The sequence below is a fragment of the Haliotis cracherodii genome, unplaced genomic scaffold (genome assembly GCF_022045235.1).
Source record: "Haliotis cracherodii isolate W230 unplaced genomic scaffold, xgHalCrac1.p SCAF_1, whole genome shotgun sequence".
Lineage (NCBI taxonomy): Eukaryota > Metazoa > Mollusca > Gastropoda > Lepetellida > Haliotidae > Haliotis > Haliotis cracherodii.
The window spans coordinates 33,600,468-33,624,006 of NW_027266264.1; the positions used below are offsets into that span (position 1 = coordinate 33,600,468).

At 39.6% G+C, this 23,539-nt stretch overlaps 1 protein-coding gene across 3 annotated transcripts; it reads left to right on the plus strand.

Annotated features, from left to right (window-relative positions):
- The first annotated feature begins 1,300 nt into the window (after nucleotides 1-1,300).
- On the plus strand, nucleotides 1,301-15,380 carry LOC139476318 (uncharacterized). 3 transcript variants are annotated; one of them, XM_071259399.1, is made up of 5 exons: nucleotides 1,301-1,404; nucleotides 5,800-6,041; nucleotides 10,430-12,049; nucleotides 12,257-12,504; nucleotides 12,847-15,380. In XM_071259399.1, the coding sequence occupies exons 2-5, from the start codon at nucleotides 5,801-5,803 to the stop codon at nucleotides 13,417-13,419; spliced, it is 2,682 nt and encodes an 893-aa protein (XP_071115500.1). In that variant the 5' UTR covers nucleotides 1,301-1,404; nucleotide 5,800; the 3' UTR covers nucleotides 13,420-15,380. The 3 variants fall into 3 exon arrangements, with proteins under 3 accessions (XP_071115500.1, XP_071115501.1, XP_071115499.1); XM_071259400.1 differs by having other exon boundaries at nucleotides 12,284-12,504; XM_071259398.1 differs by having other exon boundaries at nucleotides 10,430-12,504.
- The last annotated feature ends 8,159 nt before the right edge of the window (nucleotides 15,381-23,539 follow it).

Genomic DNA, 23,539 nt, shown 5'->3' on the forward strand with positions numbered 1-23,539 from the left:
GCACACATTAATTCAGTTATTCTTCCGAATCTCATCTTTGAGTATGTGTGTTTGTGTGTCTTCCGTATTATCAATGTGGTGGGGGTGTAATAGGGTTTAACGTCGCGTCCAAGATTATTGCACTTTTATATAGCGACGTGCATGCACGTGTGTGTGTGTGTGTGTGTGTGTGTGTGTGTGCTTGTACTAGTCGGTACTGGTGCCGATTAAGAGTGCTAGCACACTGAGACACCATACCACAGTTTAACATGCCCAATGTAAATTACCAATATGTGTGTGTGTGTGTGTGTGTGTGTGTGTGTGTGTGTATGTATGTATGTATGTGTGTGTGTGTGTGTGTGACTGCTTGTACTGCTTGAATGTTATAGTGCTACCTAGCCCACTGGGATACCATGCAGCAGTTTAACATCAATACTCCCCTCAGACACAATATACTGACTTTGAGCCAACCAGTCCTTGTTTTAGCCCTTTGAATGTCAAACACCAGGCAGGGTAACAACAAGTACCATCTCATCTTTTAACGTATTTTCGTATGACGCGGCGGGGGATCGAACCCACGACCTTCTGCGCTCCGGACAGACGCTATACAACTGGACCACGGAGGCGGTCATGGTGTGTTTTGTGTTTAGGTGTTTTGACTTCATGTCTTTACCACCTCGATTCAGACTTTCGATCTTCGCAAATGTAACCAGACAAAGATCACAAATTATGCCTCGACAGTAACCATATTGGGCGTAGATGTCATGGCGCTCAGAAACAACACAATTCATATATTTAAAAAAAACCGGAATATAATTGCGCTTTTTGTGCATTCCTAACGACTCGATTACAATCGTTTTCGTGGAACGAAAATGCTCAGTTTTTAAGGCCTAGCTGACTCATACCAAGAATTTAAAATCCTCGATGATGGTTGGAAAGTACACCTGACGCATCCTCATATGGATGGAGGTGTGGGCAGATCTTCACACAGAGAGTCGGGAATCGTATCCCTTTATGGTGACTAATTAATTGAAAGTTGAAATATTATTTCATATAAGAAAATTTACTACTAAATGCATTGCAACAGAATAACACTTGATGGTCTCCGTAATGAGTCTAAATGACATACATTTTTTGGAGCGTGATCTCTTTATTAGTTGGAATAACCTCCGCTAATAAGTGCCATAATGTTTCCATCCTCGGATGCAAACGATCCTCTGTTCGCAAGGTGATGATGTCTTCCGAGGAAATCCGATTGCAATATCGTCTAAGGGAGGCTACTCCGTTCTACAGTAAAAGCGCATCAACAAAGATGGCTGAACATGAGGGACAAACGACAGAGTTGACCATGGAATAGATGCCAACTCTGTGTGAATCTTTAGTGCATTAATGATACCGACGCTCCCATAACATAACATCAGCCAGGTAACCTTTTCAACGTTACGGCGATGTCAAATATTGATAAGACATTCAGAAACAGTCCATGGCTTCTTGCTTACAGCAAGCTTTGCAGGTCATCGCCTCAGGTTCACAATGGCATTGCCATTCGCGCTGACTGGAACAGACGCGGGCCGGTCAAAATTGACTTTTCTGCTCTTGAACTTCCCCTTTTCGTTTCAGGACTGAAAAAGCTGTTTTATTCTATAGATCTATGTAGTCACAGAATTAGAACACGGATGTTTACACTGTACTATCACACAAGGAAATATTTCGCCTGCACTGCAGTCAGTAGATTAGCCTAGTCTAGTCTGTCATACCCAGAAACAAATATGTCCAATATAGCCCTTGCAAGTCTATAATAGTGGGCAAGTCTAGACTACTGCAGTATAGGACAGTCTCTGGGCGCCTTTTTACTATATCTTATTAAGATAATTTAACAACTGTTTTTCTGTAATATATGTTCATTTCATAGACTAGATATTTGTCTATCTGTAGGTTTGTGGTGTAGGCTGAGCTCGAAAAAATAAAACATTCAGCACTGGTTAAGAGATGAAAGCAGTTATCATAGGTAGCTCTAATCACTGTGTATTTATGTTAAGAACCCTAATTATTTGTCATGTTTTGTATGCAGAATCCCTAATCTAGCCAAAATTTCACAAATTTGATCTACACATATGGATTTTGTAACTAATGTGTTCAATTTATGCATGATTCATAAAGTTGGTTAGTTAAATTTCATTTTAGGGAATATGTGGCAGACAGGGTGTAAGCAATGGTAACTTAATGTGCACCAGTCTGTTGCACATCCTCGTGAAATCATGGGTCCACCTCCATGGTCTAGTGGTAGATCGTCTGCCAGTAGAGCAGAAAGTCAGCATTCGATCCCCAGCTGCGTCATACCAAAAGACGGTAACAGACAGTACTTGTTGTTACCCTGCCTGGCTAAAACAAGGACTGGTTGGCTCGGTGGCAGTATACTGTGTCTGAGGGGAGTATTCATGATAAACTGCAGCATGGTATCTCACTGGCCTAACACTATAAAATTGGCTTTAGTCAAGACTAGTACAAGCAGCTACAAACACGTGCATGCACGTCACTTTATAAGTGCAATAATCTTGAACGCGACGTTAAACCCCATTTCATCTCACCCCTCGTAATCATGGTAATTGGTTTTCGGTCACATTAGAGATATTGCCGTGCCCAAACAATGAATGAATAAATATGGAACCTAAGTGTTTTCTTACCTGTCAACTTGAAGTTTATTGCTATTTTGCACAAATCGTGATTATTTTTTCCCTTGTAAAATCGAAGCGATCAGTCGATCGCTTCAGCTTCCAAAACAAACTTTTTAACAGTGATGTCATCAAATTTCTGCCAGATGATTGGCTGACCAACAGTGATCACCCTTGAGCAAATATGGTGTGTTTGGAGGGCTCCAAATTTTGGCGTTGCCACAAGTGATCCATTAAATAGATTTTCAAAAAATATGTACAAGTTACATAATGGTCGTTCTGGTGAATTAAAAAAAACAGTCCTATTCCAATCACCTTCAAACATTTTGCACATACAAGTATGTACAAGTCTCAGGTGTCCTAAATTCTTTTTTTTTCAACGTGACATGGACACCATAACTCAGTACTGTCCTCACAGGGGTGATACAAACTTTCAAATGTACCCAATGGTGACAAGAAGGGTGCCTGCACTGGGCCCATGACACAAACACAATGAACGCACACATCCTCAGAGTTCCTCGGGTTAGAATTTGTGGCACTGGCACAACAGTTCATCTGAGTCGACTTTGTCATTTGAACTCTAAGGACGTTTCCTCTGATATTCACACAGAGAGGTGTTGTATCTCAGTAAAAGATCTGATTTGAATTAGACTGACCAAAGCAGTACCCAGATGCTCTCTTTCCTAATAAAAAAAGGGGCGGTCGGTTAGCCTAGTGGTTAAAGCGTTCGCTAATCACTCGAAGAACCGGGTTCGATTCCTGACATGGGTACAATGTGTGAAGCCCATTTCAGGTGTCCCCCGCCATGATATTGCTGGAATATTGCTAAAAGCGACATAAAACCAAACTCACTCACTCACTCACTCACTCACTCACTCACCTTAACAATCCATTGACACACAAGCTGGGAATTGTTTTTTGGAGAGAGCGAGTGAATGAATGTTGTATTGTCCTGCAGTCATTATTGTTCCCGCTATAATATGTCGGTTTGTAAATAATCAAATCAGTGCCAGATGAACCAACAATGAAAGAAACTGTTTTGTCTACGAGTCCTTATAATGATAACATAAAGCAAAACAGTTTGGCAAGGACTATAGGACTTGTGCCAATTTTTTTAACGCTGACCAGTTGTTGATGGCATGAGGAATGATCCGAACCATTTGTCAAGAGGTAGAAACACTCTGTTGCAGTTCTATTGAAAATGTCATTTTGTCCATTAACCAGCCCTTTCTGCATGTATTATTTTAAACAAATTATATGAAGCAGGTATATGGTATGTGGTATAACATATGCAAGGCATATTTTGATATTTTTTCAAGCTTTGACCTTTGACCTTCACATACCCCACTTTTTGTTACCCTACTTTTGTTACTGTATCTCTGAAACTATGAGGTCTATGGAGGTGAAACTGTGTATGTAAGTTTACATCTATGGTGTCTCTTAAATTGGCATGCAGAATTCTCATCTGACTTTAAACATGGGTGTCATTATTTCTTTTTAATTTAATTGAAATACAGAGCCTAGTGGCTCTGTTTTTTTTACACCTTTTGTATGTATTTCAGAGCGCCGCCGCCCAAATCTGCAAGGAAATTGTTTGGCCTAACTGAATATTTGCAAGTTTGAAATATGACCAATACATTGCTATACCACCGACAAGAAATAGGGAACTGATGACATGACAGTGATGGTGTTGTAATGACAATAAATGTCTGTAAGATAATTTTCAGTCGTTTAGATCAATATCTAGTGTGTCCACCGTGTTTGGCGACACTTGCACATCAACTTGATGGCATGCTGTTGATTAACTTGCATGGGGTTGCCCTTGATATTGCCCATTTTGCCTGAAGGACTAATCCTAGCTGGGCCACGTTGGTGGGTGTTGGGTCGTTCTCTCTCTGCCTGAGAACGTGCAACCAATGCTCTACAGGGCTTAGCAGGCCAGTCCAATGTCTGTATGCCTTCTAGTCATCTCGCAGTTCAAAATTTCTGTGATAATCCTGGTGAATGGAATAACACCAGTATGCATAATGGTTGTCAACATATTGCTGGCCAGAAAAATGTCCATTCACAATATCATAACCAAATAAGTTTGGCTGTCAGGTGTGGTAACACTCCACCCCATGATACTACCACCCCCATACCAATCATGGTCAAGAATTTGTTGCCATGGCAATCTGCTCTCCTCAACGTTGCCTACATTTTCTACCATCTGTAAATCAGAGGCAAAACCTTGATTCGTCTGTAGACATGATATATAACACGTTTGTCACGCAGCCCATCCCTGGTGTTGCCTAGCCCAGCCCAATCTCTGCCGTCTATGGTGACCTGTTGGGGTCACACCCTTCACAGGACACCTTGCTTTCAGGCAGGCTGCATAGAGCCGTTTTTAACAGTAGATGTTAAAATTTGACTTCCTGTTCTTGTATGGAATTCTCTGAGGATAACAGGAGCAGATTTGAATATATTGCTTAGTGCAAAAAATGTAATGAGACAATCTTGACTAGGTGTAAGTTTTCAAGGCCTGCAGCACCCAGGTCTCATAGCAACCAAACCCATTTGAAGGGACTTGTCCCATGGTTGAGAAATTACACTTGTTGCTTTGCCAAACATTCGGGCAACTTAGGATTTTGACTTCTAGTGGTCTAATGATATGACGATACAAGGCCCACGATACAATACATCGATTTACAAACCCTGTATCACGATACAAACAATACATTCCATATCAAGTTATTTTGCTTTTAGACACATGGATAATAACTAAACTGCTTAACAACTAGCTTACACAGATTTTCTAGTATTTCCTGGTTAGCTGTAAATAGCATAACAGCATAACATTTACAGCGCCTTGTAGCCTATTAATTTCTGCGTTCAGATGCACCGCCACAATATTGTACATGTTCCCCTGTAATTTTTTTTCTACATTCAAATCCACCCTTGAAGATTCGGGGTAGAATTGGTCTTCAGCAACCCATGCTTGCTCTAAAGGTGACTATGCTTGTCATAAGAGGTGACTGATGGGATTGCAATATTGCTGGGTGTGGCGTTAAACAACAAATAAACAAACAAAACATGAAACATTCAAATCATTAGTTCCCTTGATTTTTGTAGGTCGTATATATGATATTGTTATATGATATCTCTTCAGGATGGATGAAACTGCCATGGAAATTCTCTTTGATGGCAAACATGGCCTCACTCTGAAACAAGGTCTCAATAAGCTGTACAAGGACAAGACTTTGTGTGATGTGACCTTGACCTCCAGCGATGGCATTGACATTCAAGCTCATTGGCTGGTTCTGGCAGCACATTCAGACTTTCTTCGGCATCTCGCAGTCAGCAGGAACGTGATGCAGTTCATGGTGTCAGACACAGGCAGCTTGAAACTGAGTAAGCTGTCATTAATTAAATCCTACATGAGGTTGTGAGGTGGTTAAACTGTTTGTTATACTTTATTAGAGACTATGTTTAGATATGGTCTTTGGTTTTAGACACAGATTTGATTCCTGATGTAAGTACAATTTGTAATATTAATTTTTTGGGTTCAATGCCAAATTGAACTTTCCGAGGGAATCAATTCTCTTTTTGAAAAGCTTGGTTATGCTTATGTATTCAGTTGTATTTTACCTGTATTGGGGAGTATATTCATGGTATTTGATAAAACTATATTCATTACACATGGTATTGTGATACTTCTGTGGAATTCTAACATCTATGTACAATGTTCTTGTATGTTGATACTGCAGATATAACAGCAGCTGTCACTACACATCAACATATTGTCATTCTGGATATCTGAATTAATAATGCTATTCTAGGCCTTCAAGAGTGACCCACATGGCAATAGTTTTGGTAATCTATGTCAAAAGATGGAATTGCTACAATACATTTAGTGTTAGAAATTATGCATGAAAGTCAACGGGTCATTGTCATAACTCTTTTTAAAAGAAAGAATGAGGGCGGGTCTAACATACCACGAGGAGACCTCTAGGACCCCAGGACCCTTTAATGTTGAACACTGTATAAGACGCTGATAATAGATAAATTTTAGCACATATATGCAGACTGTGATTGTTAAGGATTTATGTGTTTATACAAACATTCATAATTTTTCCCATCTCACATGATGCATTTCTTGTTCTTCTATTGATCCTAAGTGGAAAAGTGCCTAAACAAAGGTTTCCAGTATCTAAAAAACAATCCACCCAAACACACCTAGCATCACCATGATCACCTCCCAACATTCTGGGTTATTCATGCTTTTCATTGCAGTCGACCAACACACGCTGAACACATTTGTGCCTGACTTGTAGGCAGGTTTTTTCCCCTTCCAACCCACATGATGTCTGCTTGGATTGCCGCTGTCATTGCAGCTCATCTCTTCAATTTGCAGCAATCTTCACAAGTGCTGGCAAAGAGAACAAGAAAAATTGACAAAAACAAAGAAAAGTCCTATGAAATAATCTAAAAAATCGGCGAAGCTACCTATATCTTCGACAATCGTTGAATTGTCTACCCCAACGCTTCCCATTTTGTCTGTCAATGACGATGGAGTATCTGACCACTTTCTCAGGGAAGACGTTCCAGGTTTGACCGCTCAGCCCCTTCTGGAATATCGACATCTAAGGCGATTCAACCTACTGTTCTCTACTGTACAGCTGCTGTAGTTTCCTCACAGTTGGCCACACTCCCTCTTGCTTCTGTGAAGCCTACCGTAGACCGTCATTTTTCTTCATTGCCCTCGTCTACTGGCACTGATACTATCAATCTTTTTCCACCTGAGGGCATCTCTCAGACTGCAGTTTTATCTACCACTCCACGCCTACTTCTCGATGTTCCTGATCCTCTATTCGGTGTTCAGCAAATAAGCTTTCAGTAACAGGTCACCCACAGAACTCGATTCGATGACCTTCGAAGAACCCGGGATCACAGGATCTGCGATCTCCTCCCTGGATCAACATACATCTACGGTTTGACGAACCTTTCAAGGATCGTGACACTCCCAACGTTCACAACTCCTCTAAGGATCGCCGCATCTGAAAGGAGCGACGTAACTCTAAGGATCAAACGTTCCCCCATGGTTTGAGGTCGAGATCTTCATAGGATTGACAATCAGGGGATTGGTCATCTACTCACGAATCTGTACGAAACTTTATACCAATTCTATTGGACACTTGTCACACTTGGCTCACTCCTCTTCTTCCATTCATCTTGACTCTCGTCTACGTTGTTGTTCTTGTTTTTATGACTATCATTATCAACAACGAGAATTTCCATGGAACCCTGCTATGTTTAATGCCTACACAAACCCGGCGCATGATCGGAACACTACCCACACTATATGGACTCCTTCCATCTGTGCCGTGGTACTCCTATGAGGAGCTATTTTCCTTCTAAGTGCCATGAATTTTCCTCACTTCGCTGGCACAGAGATAACCCTCATCGCTCAGCTGCTACCAGCAAATGACCTTCCCCAAAGGCCACACATGGCACTCTTCCTTCAATGCGCTGTCTCCGCTCTCTCTCGTTCGATATGCGCCTGCCTTGGCAGTAACAGATCCTCCAGTGACACTACATTCTTCCATACAGATACTTCCTACCTCGTGGAATCCTAAAGATTTCACCTCCATCCCCGGCACAGCCACTCTCTCTTACAAGCTGTGAAGTCAGCGTGCCCCTCAGTTGGGTCCTCCTACAGATGCAGTAACTTCCATTCTGGCCAATGGCCTCAACAGTCTCACCCCCTTCTCCTGTGGATCCCTTGGCAGAAGATGATTTAGTTGATCATCATGCCTCCCCTGTTCTTCTTCTGACAGTTTTGACACTGTGGATCCAGTTATGGTTTTGATTTGGATTGCAATATAAACTCAAGCTTCCCAAGTGTACTTCGCCCAAAGATACCTTACATCTTTTGTTGTCAGCTTGTGTTCGAGGTGCTGTCGGTTTTATCAGGACAAGGTTACAGCCATTTCGGATCTTCTTGTCCATCACGCAGGGTCAATTACTACCTTCAGACGGTGTGGTGTAACATCTCATTGGATGATCCCTTAAAAAATTGCCTATGCCAACTGCCTTGGTCAACTCCACGTTTGGCTTGACACATTCAAAACATTGCACAGAAGGTTTGGCGTGAGTTGATCTGCTTCGGTTACAATGTAACCAGCTTAAAGAGCAACAACGGAGGGACTGTTTGTGACCTGCCTTCTCTCCCACTCACTTCACTCACTCAGTCTGATCTCTGGTAGGTTATTAGTAGCAGATCCAGCCTCTTCGCCTGTATCAGACAAGCAACTTCTGGTTCTGACAGATGCTATAAGTATGCTACTTGCAAAGAAGGCCACTGAGTGCATGGGCACATCTCCCTTGACACCAAATTTCTTCTCCACTCGTTTTCAACAAGTTAAACCTCCACACTCCCGGATGACGTCAATTGTTCAGTTCAGTGTAGATCTACAGGACATGTATCTAAACGTCCCCATCTATCGGGAGCATTGACGCTTCCTCCAGTTCATTTTCCTCGGCCACCACTACCAATGGAAGGTGCTCCCATTCGGAATTTTTTACTCCATAGCTATTTACCCGCCTCACTAAGCCCTTTGTCAAATTCCTACATGTTCAACGCATCGTCTTTGAATCATATATCGACGACTATATTTAGTTGAGACTCAACAAAGGTTAAGACAGGAAAAGGAGACATATGGGTGAGACATTTATCTGATCCAGTTCCTTGTACTATATCTTTCTATATCTACAATAAACCTTGGCATGACTCTTTGAGGTTATTATACTTTTGGGGGTTCTCCCAGACGGAGTATCCGATTGGAGAATGCTTTCACTCATCTGTAGAGACTTATGTCTTCACCTGGAAGTCGCCGCCTGATTCCTGTTTTACTGTCCTCGATTCCACTCACGTGTGCCTTCTGCATGTGTTGTTTGGTGTTGGTTCACTGATCCTTTTGTGGATATGGTCAATCGTTCCTTTTCTCGGCTTAACCTTTGTTTAAGTCCCCAAGGCATGATTGATGGTTTTGACGACACGTTGAAGGAGATGCCAAGTTGGCTTGTCCTATCATCCAAGGGAGAGAGTGATACCCCTGTCTTGTTGTTTGGATTTAGGAATCGAATCATATGGCTTTACAGTTAATCTTCTCAATGAACATGTTTCACATGTTGTTCCCAATTTCAGGTGTTTCATTTGTTCACGTATAAGAGTCACAACACTATTTTAGAGTGTCTTTATGACACTTGACAGTGTTAGCTAATGTTGTTCTGTATCACTGTTAAGCACCAGCTTCCTTGTGTATATCCTACGGTTGTTGCCTTTATAGGGATGGGATTTGCACCCCACCTTTCAACCGTGGGATAAATGCACAGTGTGACATGGGATAAGTTTAAAAATTTGTAAGTTTTACAGTAAATTGTATATTTATATATACTTATTCTCACACACTGTATGTTCACCATTCTATCCTTGAATCAGCTTATCAGCTCAAGAAAGAGAATGAGTTGGCTGGAGAAATCACATGTTGAGCACATGTAGGTTGACTGGCATGATAAGCGTGCATGACATAGATTGTTGGGGGGTGACCATGGTGATGCGAGGTGTGTTCGGGTGGATTGTTTTTTAGAAGCTGGAAACCTTTGTTAAGGCACATTTCCCCTTAGGATTAAAAGAAGAATGAGAAATGCATATTGTGCACTAGGACAAGTATATAGATATACAATTTCTTGTAAAATGTACAATTCTTATTCTATTAGTACAATAATTTTGGTTTCAGACATTGACTCCGAGATACTGAAGATGATCCTGGACTATCTGTACACTGGGGAGCTGGTGGTCACCAAGGACAGTCTGCACAAGATAAAGCAAGCTGCCAAGGTCCTACAGCTGTCCAAAGCTCTTGCCTTGCTGGAGCGGTCTCACTTGTCCTGCTTGGGTGATCAGAGTTATGAAGCCGAGTCAGAAATACTGCAGCCAACTGAATTGCCTCTGTCTCCTGTCCTTGAACTACAACAGCTCCCTAGTCAACAAGACCAGGGGTTTGCTGTTGTAGGGACTTTAACACAGTCACCTGCATCATATAGTCGTGTGCAGTCCATGCAGGCACCGTTTGTCCAAGTGCCATCCACTGCATCACCCATGGCATCTACCAAGGGCCATCTCCAAGGCCAACAACATGACACTGATTGCAATAAATTGGAACCAGCTGCACCAAGTTTTCAGGAGGAAGCATCTTTACAACCTACCATTGTGTCTGTGGAATCTCTGAATGGTCACCAAACAGCATTTAGTCCTCCTTCATTTTGTAATGCATATCTACACCAAAGACCTCACACCAAGGACAGTTCTCATGAACAGTCCAGTGTCAGCAGTGGGAAGGATGGAGAAGTGTACAGCCAACAGGAAGGTCAGCTGAAAAATACTTCAATGGAAGTGTCTCCTAGCAAGGAACTCTTCATGACAAATGGCCAGGGTGATGATCTGTATGGCAACACTAATCAAGCGGTACATTCCACAGATCTTGCATCTTCTCCCAAAGAACAGGATGCTTTTTCTGAGCCCTCATGTGTTTCTCCTGAACATGAGGATCTTGACTCCAGTGAACCAGGTAGAAGGAGAAGTGAACCCATGAGGCAGTACTTGGATGAGGATATGAATGCAGGTGGGAGAAGTCACGGTAGATCTTGGAAATCATGCTTCTCCTTCAGATCTGTTGGGAAAGACCGAAGTGCAGTTCTCAGAAGAAGAGGTAGACCAGAAAAAGTAGTTAAAGGATTAGGATTAGACATTCTCAAACGACAGTGTCCCAAATCTCAATGTCCCTCTGTGAAGTATGTTAATCTTTGCACAAGAAAAAAGGTGTCCAAAATTCCTGCGATAGAAAAACAGATGAATCGCGATGAATCATCTGCTTCTGTAGTGTTAGAAGTTGTGTCAACTAATATGTTCCCAGAAGAAGGATTATTGAATGAACAGCCAGAAGGGGAATCATCACAGTCAAGGGTAAAATATACATCAGAAGATTTGACAGCACAAAATGGTTCTTCATATTCAAATGGGTCATCCAGTACTTCAGGAGATTGTGAAGTAGACCTAGGACTTGTGAAGACTGAACAACCTGATGCCGAGTCAGGTGACCTGGATTATGTCATATATGAGAATGCTGACACCTCTGATACTGACTCCTTTGGACGCTCCTTCAATAGAGTGGATGATACATCACTCACCCAGGGTCAGCCTTACACTGCTCAAATCAATGGCACCAGACACAGGAGAGGGAAGAAAAGAAAAGGCAAAGCTAGAAATTGTAGAGTCAGAAACAACATCACCTCAAAACTTCAAATACATTCATCACATGGATCAAAGTCATACCACAAACTCAGAAGTGCATTAAAGAGTAAGTATTTACTTTCTCATTATGTCCACAACATGTGTATTTGGAAGACAGAAATGTCACCATTTCAGTGCAAGGTGTGCAAGGGAATGTTTAAGCACCTAAGTTCCTTGAAGTATCACTGTTTGTCAAAACACTTAACAGTCAAAAGACAGAAAGTAAAACCTCAAATAAGAGCTTTAACACAAAGTCTACCCTCCATCCAAGCAGCTCTGATAGAAGACAGCTCTGTTCCAGCCCCACACCCACCAGGAAGTTCATGCACACTAAGGACAAGAGGAAAACCATGGACAAAAGGCACTTCACAGACAGCAGGAAGTGATGGGAAGTTCAAAAGGACCAGGAGAAGGAAAGCTTGGAAGTTTGTTCTACCGACAATCAATAAAGGTTCTGGCAGGGAGGGAGAGCGGAGAATTTCAAGAAGGATGTCTACGAAACTGGATCACACTACTAACAACGTAAGTTGATTACATGTATTTTTACACCCTGAGAGATAGGATGGCTTATTGGGGTAGTGGTTGCTGTTTTCACATTCCGTGATAGCAACATTGGTCATTTTCTGTTATCCTAAAATAACAGTTTTTTGTGTACTCTAAGCCTGTCTTAAGTTATCATATGTATAGATAAACAGCAGAACGTGGTCCAGGTAATCCATACGTATTAGAACATGAATTCAGAAATGTTTCTTGTGATTGTGCTGGTAATTGAGAACATGTCAAATGTTCAATGTGAACAGTTTGTGTAGCATCTGTTGTCATGGTTGCTGCTTTTTGAGTTATAAATCTGTTTTTCTGTTGCAGTCACTCTTGCAAGATGAAGATAGACACCAACAGAATGTAGTTTTTGATAACAATATCCCATCCACTTCAGGGGACAACACCAGTTTCACAGTGTCAGATAAAAGTGAAAAGTCACTTTTGATAGGAGGAAAATCCATGAAAAAGGGAAAGTACAATTCTGCAAGGTATCCCTGCGATAACTGTGCTAAACCATTCCATTTCAAAAGTAACATGCTTCGCCATTTGAATTTTTGCAATAGGCCAAAAGTAAAGGACAAAAAGATATCACAGGGAAAGGTCATCGGCAGGCCTAAAAAGATCCCATCCAGTTCTGTGGTAGCAGACGTCAAGAAATCACCGAATGGACGGGCGACCAACTTACAGATGATAGTGAAATATATCAATGGAACAACTTGCACCTTGTGTAACAAAACATTTTCTCGTGCTGATACCACAAGAATGCATATTCGTGCAGTCCACTTTCAGCAGAAAAGGTTCACCTGTGTGTGCAATGAGGTGTTCCGCTGGAGTGCAGCTTTGTCTGTTCATAAGAAAACATGTAGCTCTTTTATCAGTCAGGTAATAACTGGATGAAAAGGCAATGTTTCTTCCACATGAACTGCCTCATGGCCCCTCTTCTTTGTGTTAACCATTAGTCATTTTTGGGAGTTGCATTATTTTTATAAACATAAATATTTAAAGATCAATGTAAATATTTTTTTAAAAATTGTTTTGATCCCAGTAATTAAATAACGGTCTCCTGCCATTGCCTTTGATATGTTGTCAACCAAAATGATACTTTACTGTATGACGTGGCCTCTTTTTCAGGTAAAATGAGAGAAATATTGAATGGGATTACATGTAAAATAGTATGTATTGTGAATAGAAGATACAACTCAATTTAGAACATCCTCAAAACTCTGGCAGTGCAGTAAAGTTTATGTATTGTTTATTCTTGTTATCATATATATACACAGCAATAGAAATTCGCTCTAGCCCTATAGTCCTTGCCAAACGGCTCAAAAGTTAATATATCATAAGGACTAGTAGAAATTTGCCAGTTTTGAGGGTTTTGTTATTTTTTCATTCAAAGGACTCACTACAAATTAGCATTTCCTGTAACCTTTATTAAGGCAAACATGTGAGGTAAGGATCGATATTATTTATTTAAATTACGAATAATTGATACTTATGTCAAGAAGTAAAAAATCACAATCCACTGGTGTATCATCCCACTACAAATTTGTCATTTTTCAATGTGGGACACTATGACAGATGCTTTAAGAAAATGTTAGAATAATATTCACCTTCACTTTGAGGAAGTATTTCATTTCCAGTGGATTTCATACACAGCTCAGATTGAATAAAAAATGATAACTTAAACAGGAAGTGTATGTCAACATCCTACTTTTCCTCTGTATTTGTCATCACCATAAGTTGGTTCATTTACAGACTTGCAGAATAAGTTTTCAGGTTTAGTGGTTAATAAGGGTGTGCTTCAGTAGTTAGTGCTAGTACTATTATCATGCTGATTTACAATTAATTCTCATTCAGTGGGGATGGGCAACATCACTGCCAACCATAAAATGTTTTCAATAATCATTACATATTTTTATACATCATGTAGATAGCTTATTATGAACATATGCAATCTTTTTTACTTTTAAGTCAGGTATCCTATATTTCTGAATGAAACTGACATTTGGTACATACATGCTCCAAGCCTCATTGCTAGATGATATTGGCAGCTACAGGACAACGATACTTCGAACATTGCTGTCATATTGCACATTGTACTGACAGTCTATTTCTCAAGTATCAGAATATCAAAGTGTTATGGTGTAATATTGTCTTTCTGTATTGGTGTCTTATTTTTATTCTTCTACATTGATGCTGTTTATCATTATGTGAACAAACATCAAAATGTTATTTAATCATATTTTATAAATCAAATTTTATGAAGGTTTAAAAATTGTTTTTAAGAACCAGAGGACACAGGGCTTAAACTTGGTATGAATGTAATGACTACAAGAAAATATAATTTTGCAGAAGGCATGACTTTTAGTACTCAAACTTGTAGTTTCATAAATACTTTTTGTTTCTATTTTTTTTTTTAGAATCTTTTGCACCGGTTTTACTTTTACTATGTTTATTTATACTAAAATAACGTTGAATGGACTTTGTGAGTTGAACTCACCTGACTGAATCTGACTTGGAATTTGTTACAACATACTCTAATATGTTTTTGTATCCAATCCAAGTGCATGTTTGGTTCTATAAGCTGTAAGTTTCTGTTGTGAAATGGAGCATGTGTGTTTCTCCTCATGATATATTTTGTTCATGTCATTAGATTTCAGTGTTACTGTTTAGTCCACAGTATTTATGTATTATATTTTTATTCATCTACATTGATGCTGTGCACTTATTGTGTATACGCATCAGTGTTATGTACCATGTTAACATGATCTTTTGCAATAGATATACCATGTCGTAATTTGTAAATCTTTACGTGAATCATTGAATGTTTGTATATAAACATGCTTTCATTCAACAATGGTAACAGTGCCATAGTTGCTTTGTTTTGTCATAGCAGAATTTGGATTAAAAGAATATATTCATTGATATTTGTTTGTGGAAATAATTTACAATGGTTTGAAATGCTTTGTCTTGTCAGCTGTATCCTACATTGAAAGATCAATGGGCACTGTCAACTAACATCACCCTTTCACAACAGAGGGGTGGTTGGGTAGCCTAGTGGTAAAAGCGTTCGCTCGTTATGCCGAAAATCCAAGTTCAATTCCCAACATGGGTACAATGTGTGAAGCCCATTTCTAGCGTCCCCCGCTGTGATATTGCAGGAATATTGCTAAAAGCGACGTACACCAAAATCACTCACTCACTCATTTACAACAGATGTTAAATCACAAAAGTTTCAAAGTTGTAATGGACTAACCATGTCATTGGTATGAAGTATCATCAATAATTAATTGACTGTTGAGGCCAAGTGACACACGTGCCCAGTGATCTAAGAGACCACAATTCGCTGCGAGTTGCATCCATAAGCCATGCCAGAAATCTGTAATCAAGGGTTTGCATCCCAATTTTGCCCTAATTGTGGTTCTAGGTTTGACAGCACCTTACCCATGATCGTGGGTTTCATCAAAGTGGTAAATGTCCAAGACCTGCCTCACTTCAGGCTTTCCTACCACATCAAGCTGGCACTACGTAACTGAAATACTGTTCTAAAGTGGGGTTAAGCCAAACCCACCACATTGGGCCAAAGGACAGATCAATTATTTTATTATATATTAACAGTCACAGACAGGGGTTTTGATGTATGAGTCATTGAGTGGGAGGGAGCACCAGAAGTGACACTCAGGATTCATCACATTAAAGAGAGGCCATTTAGTCCATATGTAGATTTTTTCTCACTAAACATGCTAAATGTAGGGGCGGCCATTCGGTAAAAACAAAACATGAGTGGAAATTAAGATGACCAGTAAGCAATAATAGTCAATGTTAAGAAAAAAATACAAAATGTTACTCAAAAATTATTTGCTTAAGTACTACAGTTTGCTCTAGCCCCGTAACTCCAAAAGTGTACTTTATCGCAGGGTATGGAACAGTCAGCACCTTTTGATCTTTTAGTGAGCATCTTAGAATTATAAATAATGTACTCAAAATACAAAATAAATACCAATAATCAAACCTCAAAGTAAAGATGCAATATGAAAGAATGAACTATGTGTACAATAGAGTGTCAATGCTAAAGGACAACATCGACAATAAAGAATGCCAGACAACACTGCAAGTTGTGGCATATTCTGAGTTTAATCATCTGTGTATTCCACTGTGTATATGCATGCAATGAGCAACATGATGCCGAGGTTCACGACGTATTGCGCCTTTCTTCTTGCACCCTTCATGTGATGTGATATACATGTTGCAGTTATATAAAGGTTATCACGCAAGTGTGTTTGGGGATGGTAAATATCCTGCATTAGGAATAAACATTGTATTTAGCTAGCCTTGGCGAACTAAATACATAGTGTTTATTCCTAATACAGGATATTTATCATCCCTAAACACATTAGCGTGATAACCTCTTTATCATATAATGTCATTCTTCAAGTCTGTACTTGAAAATCGCTTCCCCTCACTCACAAACATTACCTAAACATTGCAAGTTTTCCTGGAATGCGCGCATTAATATTTATTACGTCACAGGGTAAGTGATGTGTCAGTCGGACAGTGACAGTAGCCAATATAGTTCCAACTAAAATCTGTTTGTTATACAGTGTCAAAGCAACATATATACGCAAAACAACAATTGTTGTTACTTGCCTTTCGCGGCAATCCATCGGTCTGTCCACTAGAGTAGCTTCCCTTTGACAAAGGGAAGCTACTCTAACCCTAGTCTATGAGACTTCATGGCCACGTTTAGACGTTGTTGACAGTCGGTCTGTCCTGTCATAACGTTAAGTGCAGTCAGACGTACACACAGCGACAAAACGAAACAAGGTAACAATTCAAACATATTTCGGCCAAATCCAACTATTTTAATTTGTGGAAAAGATTTCAAGCACAGATATGGCTACTGATGCTGCTTGGCTAGGCCAAGTGTCATCGCAAAACTGTTTCAAAATTTATATCTCCAAAGTTGCCAAAACTTATAAAATGCCTTAGCTACGTCACAGTTAGCCTTTTTATCAGTATATTAGACTGTTCTTTTGATAATGATAGAAATATCCCTTTAGTATATCCAGATTCCCGATGGGTAATTCTGACTCGATCGCCGAATGACAAGGGCGACGCCATGTTTGTTTATAAACACTGAAAGTAGTCCTTACTTGACCTTTGATACTTGCATCTCTATCCGCATATGACCCCAACAGATATCGTTTTTATCCATTGGCTTTATCTTCCCGAGAATCCTACCCATTATATGATAAATACTAGTATCTAGCATTTAGTCACTGTTTTGATAAATATTTCGTTGGTATGTCAAGGGCAATATTGTAAATCTGACAAATCTGGAAGTTTCATACTATCTAAAAATAGTTGTGTGTTCCTTATATGAAGTCACAAAAAGGGCGCACGAGGAATGACGTCATACATTGTACACCTTGCCGAACTTTATTCATAACATGTGGCTGTCATTGTGTACTGGTTACTTTTATTTCAACTGGGGTATTTTTGGACGAGATTGCCTCCGATCTAAATTGGCAGCTATTATAAAAAATATGCTTTTTTCTCTGGTTGTGAGTTGTACAATATTGAGAGAAATCCTTTTGTATTTGGAGTGAGTGAGTGAGTATGGTTTTACGCCGCTTTTAACAATATTCCAGCAATATCACGGCGGGGGACACCAATATGGGCTTCACACATTGTACCCATGTCGGAAATCGAACCTGGGTCTTCGGCGTGACACGTGAATGCTTTAACCACTAGGCTACCCGACCGCCCCTTTTGTATTTGGAAACAACCACCTGCAGATTGAGTGCCATGATGATACCTTGAATATCATGTTGTATAAATCAAAACACTTATGGTATCATCAAAAGATCACTGGCATTCATACAAAATTACACCTTGTGCATAGTTTGGGAGCTCTTTATAAACATTCCTTAACTTAGATTAATACAATATTTCCTGTTTAAAACACAAAAGATTTCATCTTGATACCTTGAACATCCTTGGGCCTATGTGGAAGGAACGTGACCTACAGCAGATGCTTACCTCTCATGAAACCAACGAGCGCGGATATGGCGCTGACAAACAAACACCTGGGATTCCGATCAAAACATTCAAACTCTAGCACAGCCAAAGTGGGAACAGTGGGAAATATTGTTTAATTTTAACCTTTGACTAGTTAAGTTCCCATAGAAAGTGTCACAATTTGGCTAAAGATGGAGGGTATTGATAACATTTAATAAGTTGTCAATGTCATATTTTATATACACAAGACATGATAAATGTACATAATATACAAAAACTATAAGAATATATTCCATCCATGTCACTTTCACATCAATATATCCCATGATAAAGCAAAACATTGAAAACCAACAATTTTGTAATTACAAAAGATACTGAAACTTGAGTGAACGATAGCTTTTTAACATTTGTCACATGAAAAGCATGTATTGGACATAGGACTAGAATCATAATAAACATGATAAATGATTCTGATCACAATACAAACATTAATCCATTTACTTCAAGATTGTGTCAATTTCTTCCTAGTCTTCAATTCCTACATCACTGGTCCTGTCTGAAACCCTGTTATGGGTATGTCTTCAGATTCAAAGATTGTATCATGTTTTGTTTGTCTGTTGTTTAACGCCGCACTCAGCAATATTCCAGCTATATGAGGGCAATCAGTGAATAATCAAGTTTGGACCAGACAATCAAGTGATTGACTTCATGAGCATCGGTCCATGCAATTGGGATACGATGACAGGCATCAACCAAGCGACTGAGCCTGACCTACCGATCCTGTTAGTCGCCTTTTACGACAAGCATAGGGGGAACGGGGGGGCCCAGTCATCTAAGCCAACGCGATTCGTTATGCAGAGCTGCGTCCCTTGGACATGCCAGAAACCTTTGATTGTGGGTCCGTCCAGATTATGTTTCTAGGTTTGTCAGTACCGTACCTGTCCTCTAGGGTTTCACCAAAATGGTAAACGTCCGAGACCTGCATCACTTCGGGCTTTCCTTCCACATTAAGCTGATATGCCGTGATATAACTGGAATAATGTTAAAAGCGGAGTTAAACCCAACACACTCACTCACTTCAACAAGCATAGTCGCCTTTTATGGCATGCATGGGTTGCTGAAGACCTATTCTACTCCGAATCTTCACGGGTAGATTGTATCATGTCATAATATGTACATAAACATGATATACACATGATTGTCATCATTATTTTGAAAATAACTTGAACATTCTTGCAGTTGGAAATACAAACATTGTGATAACATAAAGTATCATAAGGCCACATGTTGGGAAACATGTTTGCAGGTGGGAATATTGTCAAGGCTCATTTGATCAATTGTTCGATAACAGCTAAATCATGTTATGATGTACTGTCGAGACAAAAGTTTCAGATCAACTTAAATCCAACACTTTTCCAGTGTTACATTATTTTCCTATGGAGAAAACTTTCCTGGGGCCAGTTTTCCAGGGAACATAGAATCCTGAAAAACAGGATGTTGGAGTGATCTGAGAATTTGAGTGTATCAATAAGAATATTAGAGCAAACCATGATGACTAGGTGAAAATGTAATCTTCATAATTATCAGTGAGTGAGAAGATTGTTATGCTGCTTCAGCAATAATTTAGTCATACCACAGTGGAAAGACTTAACAAATTCTACCCATGTGGAGAATGGAACTCAGTTCCTCAGAGTAACAAGCAAACACTTTAACCATGAGGTTACCTTCCACTCCCATGTAATTGCATTCAACAGGCAGATGTTCCTGTGCATCTTTTACGTTTTTATGAAATAGGATCAGTAACATCTCATGTTATGTCTCAACATTGTGATCCAAGAAAATGCTCCACTCTCCGGTGCTCACTTCTAGGGACCATGAAACTGACACGTTGCCTTCATAATTACTGGTTGACTAATCTTGAAATATTAGCACAATAACATCTTAAAATTATAGTTGGCAGACAAAGTGATGGTTGACCAAATTGAGTGAGTGAGTTGGGACACTTTTTGCAATATTCCAGCAATATCACAAAGTGGGAGACACCAGAAATAAGTTTTCGCATTGAAACCTGGGTTTTCATCATGACAAGCAAACACTGTTAACATGGACATTCCATGTGAAGCAATGGTTTTATCCCAGATACAAAGCATGCTGTATGATTTCTTGATGAAGCATGTTCTGAATGAGACAATGGTTTACTTGCAGAGACAATAATTCAGTGTGAAGCAATTGCGTTCTTTATACTACTTTCCACAGCAGATTGTAAGAGGTATCATGGTTCTATCATGTATGTGAAGCATGTTGAAAATCATCACACATCACCTTTTCAATATTGTCACTTTTTCAGTATCTTCACATTTCATAAATGATAAATAAGTGTCCATCAATGACAACTGACAGAAAAGCAACCTATTGATATTGTTTCTGCTGCAATATTGTTGACAACTTGACTAGACAGTAGACATGGTAGACTGCACACATGATCATGTCTTTAATTTGAAGAGGTAAATGTCTTCAGCATTCTAGCACACATGCCAGATTGATGCAGCTTGCATGTTTCTCGTACACAGTGGTCGGAACCAAGTTCTTCCATTTTTGTTTTTTATTTTGACAGTGACACTATGACGTGTATTGTTGCAACAACCAACATTACTGTTAGCATTACTTATTACATCTTCTCATCCTGTGTGCATTGTCCACATCCTCATGCCTGGCAGCATACGACACATTTCATCTGCCTGAGCCTTACAAATGACTCCCTACGTGGATACATACATTCAGTGTTTGCTACTTCCCTTGAGCATCTGCTTGATGAACATACTTTTCCAAAGCATATCTTGATCAACATGGATATGTACATACTGTATCCAGAACTTGATGAATGTCATCTAAAACCTGGACGATGAATAATCACATTGGTGCTGTGCTGTTCACTGTACCAAGCAAGCTGGCTTGAGTGTCATCAAATGGAATGATTTCTTAGAACACCGAATTTCTAGTAAACGTATAGTCGCTTCATACGTTGGAGTATTTGTAACCATGCCGACATATTTCCAGTACACCGGTGATCAGTGTAACCTCATCAAACTTCTGAAGACATCAAACGACGCACCTGATAGAACCAGCCAGAATGGAATCATCACAATGTACGTGGATATAATGTCATCAAAATATTGTACTTTGAGACAGAGTAGCACTTGGAACGACATTTTTAGCACGACCGAAGCCATAAACCAGGCTTTTCTTCTCATTGTCAGTTCGTTTCTATCATACCCATTTTTACAATGGACGATCATATTTACTGTAATGTAGATGACAACTACAGCATCAAAAAGCCACAGCGGAATGAAAATCAAGAACCAGTTCCACTCAACCTTGTGGTCCAATCGCAACACTAAAAGAATGAGAAACACTAAAACTGTAAACCAGGTGAACAGTGCTCTGTGGATGACAGCCATTTTGAAGCTCTACAAAACTTCCGGTAGAGCGATGGTAAATAGAGTTACTTCCCTTAGATCAACGCTGTCGCTAAGTTAAAAACAACACTAATTTCACGAAAAATGCACCCTGGCCTGACGAAAACGGCACCGATTCTATTTCTCATGTCAAATATAATAAAAGCACACGAGGTAAGTATGCGATAGTTCTGTGTATGTTTCGGTAATCTATGCAGCAGAATAAACGGGATTCATTTAACAATATACTTGTAACGGTTCGACGTCCCACATACAGTTTACGCACCTTGCTGCCTTGCTACAACTGTTTAAAGCAGCGTAAAGCAAAACACCTCATCCGAATCTGGTAAGAGATCAGCAATTTTTAAATTGTTTAGGTGCTCAATTATTTGTTCCAACATAAACAGGTGCTCAATATTGAGGCAATATTGGAAATTGTCAACAAGAAAAGGGCACATTACTTTTTCTTCCTACAATGCGAGTAACACCCCATCCCAACTCGCTCACTCTTGACTCAGTCGTCTGAGGCGCCGTAATTTGCTGTACATAGTCGCGTCCCTTGGGCACGTCAGAAACCTTTTATCGTGGGTTCTAATCCCGGTTCACCCCGATTATGTTTCTAGTTTTGTCAGCTCCATATACCTGTACTCTTGGTTACAACTAAGTGGTTAACTTTAGAGGCCTGCATGACTTCGGGCTTTCCCCCCCACATCAAGCCATTCAATGATTTCACGTTTGCGTGTTGTTTATCAGTATATACGGAGTATTTTGAACGTCTTTGCTATCGTTTGTTTGCTATCGTAAATTGTGTTTTGTAAATCAGTCTTTATCAATACACCTCAATGTTTCAATGTTCTTATGTTTCAATTTCACACTGGCATTAATTACGTCTAATACATCCATCTCCATGGTTCAATGGAATGTTTGCTAATACAACGTTTTACACAAAATAATACATAATTGTATAAACAATATATGAAGATACTGTGGCGTTTACACTTGATGTTCTGACGCTGTCTTTTTAGTTTTATCCAGAGAGAATGGTCGTTATGTGTTCACTGCTATCACTCTCTGATGCAACGGGAAAATGGATAAATACAAGAATATAGCCTGTAACTCGTTTCTTCTATTCAAGCGGCAACAACTTTTTTCCTTACTGAAAAGAAAGGCGCGCCCCCAAGGATGTCAATGAAGATCGGCAAAAACATTAATAAACAATTTTTTATCTTATTGGCGAGTATGCTTGACATAACAAAATCTTAATTATCGATTATGTCGATTTGTTGAATCTGGCCAATTACCTTCTCTCTAAACGAGTCCATAAAGTTTCTGATCGTGTGGAAAAGATCGTCTTCTCGTTTATGCAAATGATCTGCATTAGATAATCACGTGATCAGTGACTGGCTCTCGTGGCATATGACTAAATCAAAAGTTAAAAACAAGGTCTGATTTCCGCGTTCTAAAATACATATCTGTATACTGCAACCGAAACTATTCAGACAAATGATGTTTAATAAGAAAGAAATATCCCAGTCTGGTGA

Excerpts from the sequence above, each read along its gene's own strand:
- LOC139476318 (XM_071259398.1), top strand. The coding sequence starts at position 5,801 with ATGGATGAAACTGCCATGGAAATTCTCTTTGATGGCAAACATGGCCTC. Across the intron at positions 6,042-10,429 it reads CACAGGCAGCTTGAAACTGA|ACATTGACTCCGAGATACTG; the intron begins GTAAGCTGTCAT and ends TTTTGGTTTCAG. Across the intron at positions 12,505-12,846 it reads TGGATCACACTACTAACAAC|TCACTCTTGCAAGATGAAGA; the intron begins GTAAGTTGATTA and ends TTTCTGTTGCAG.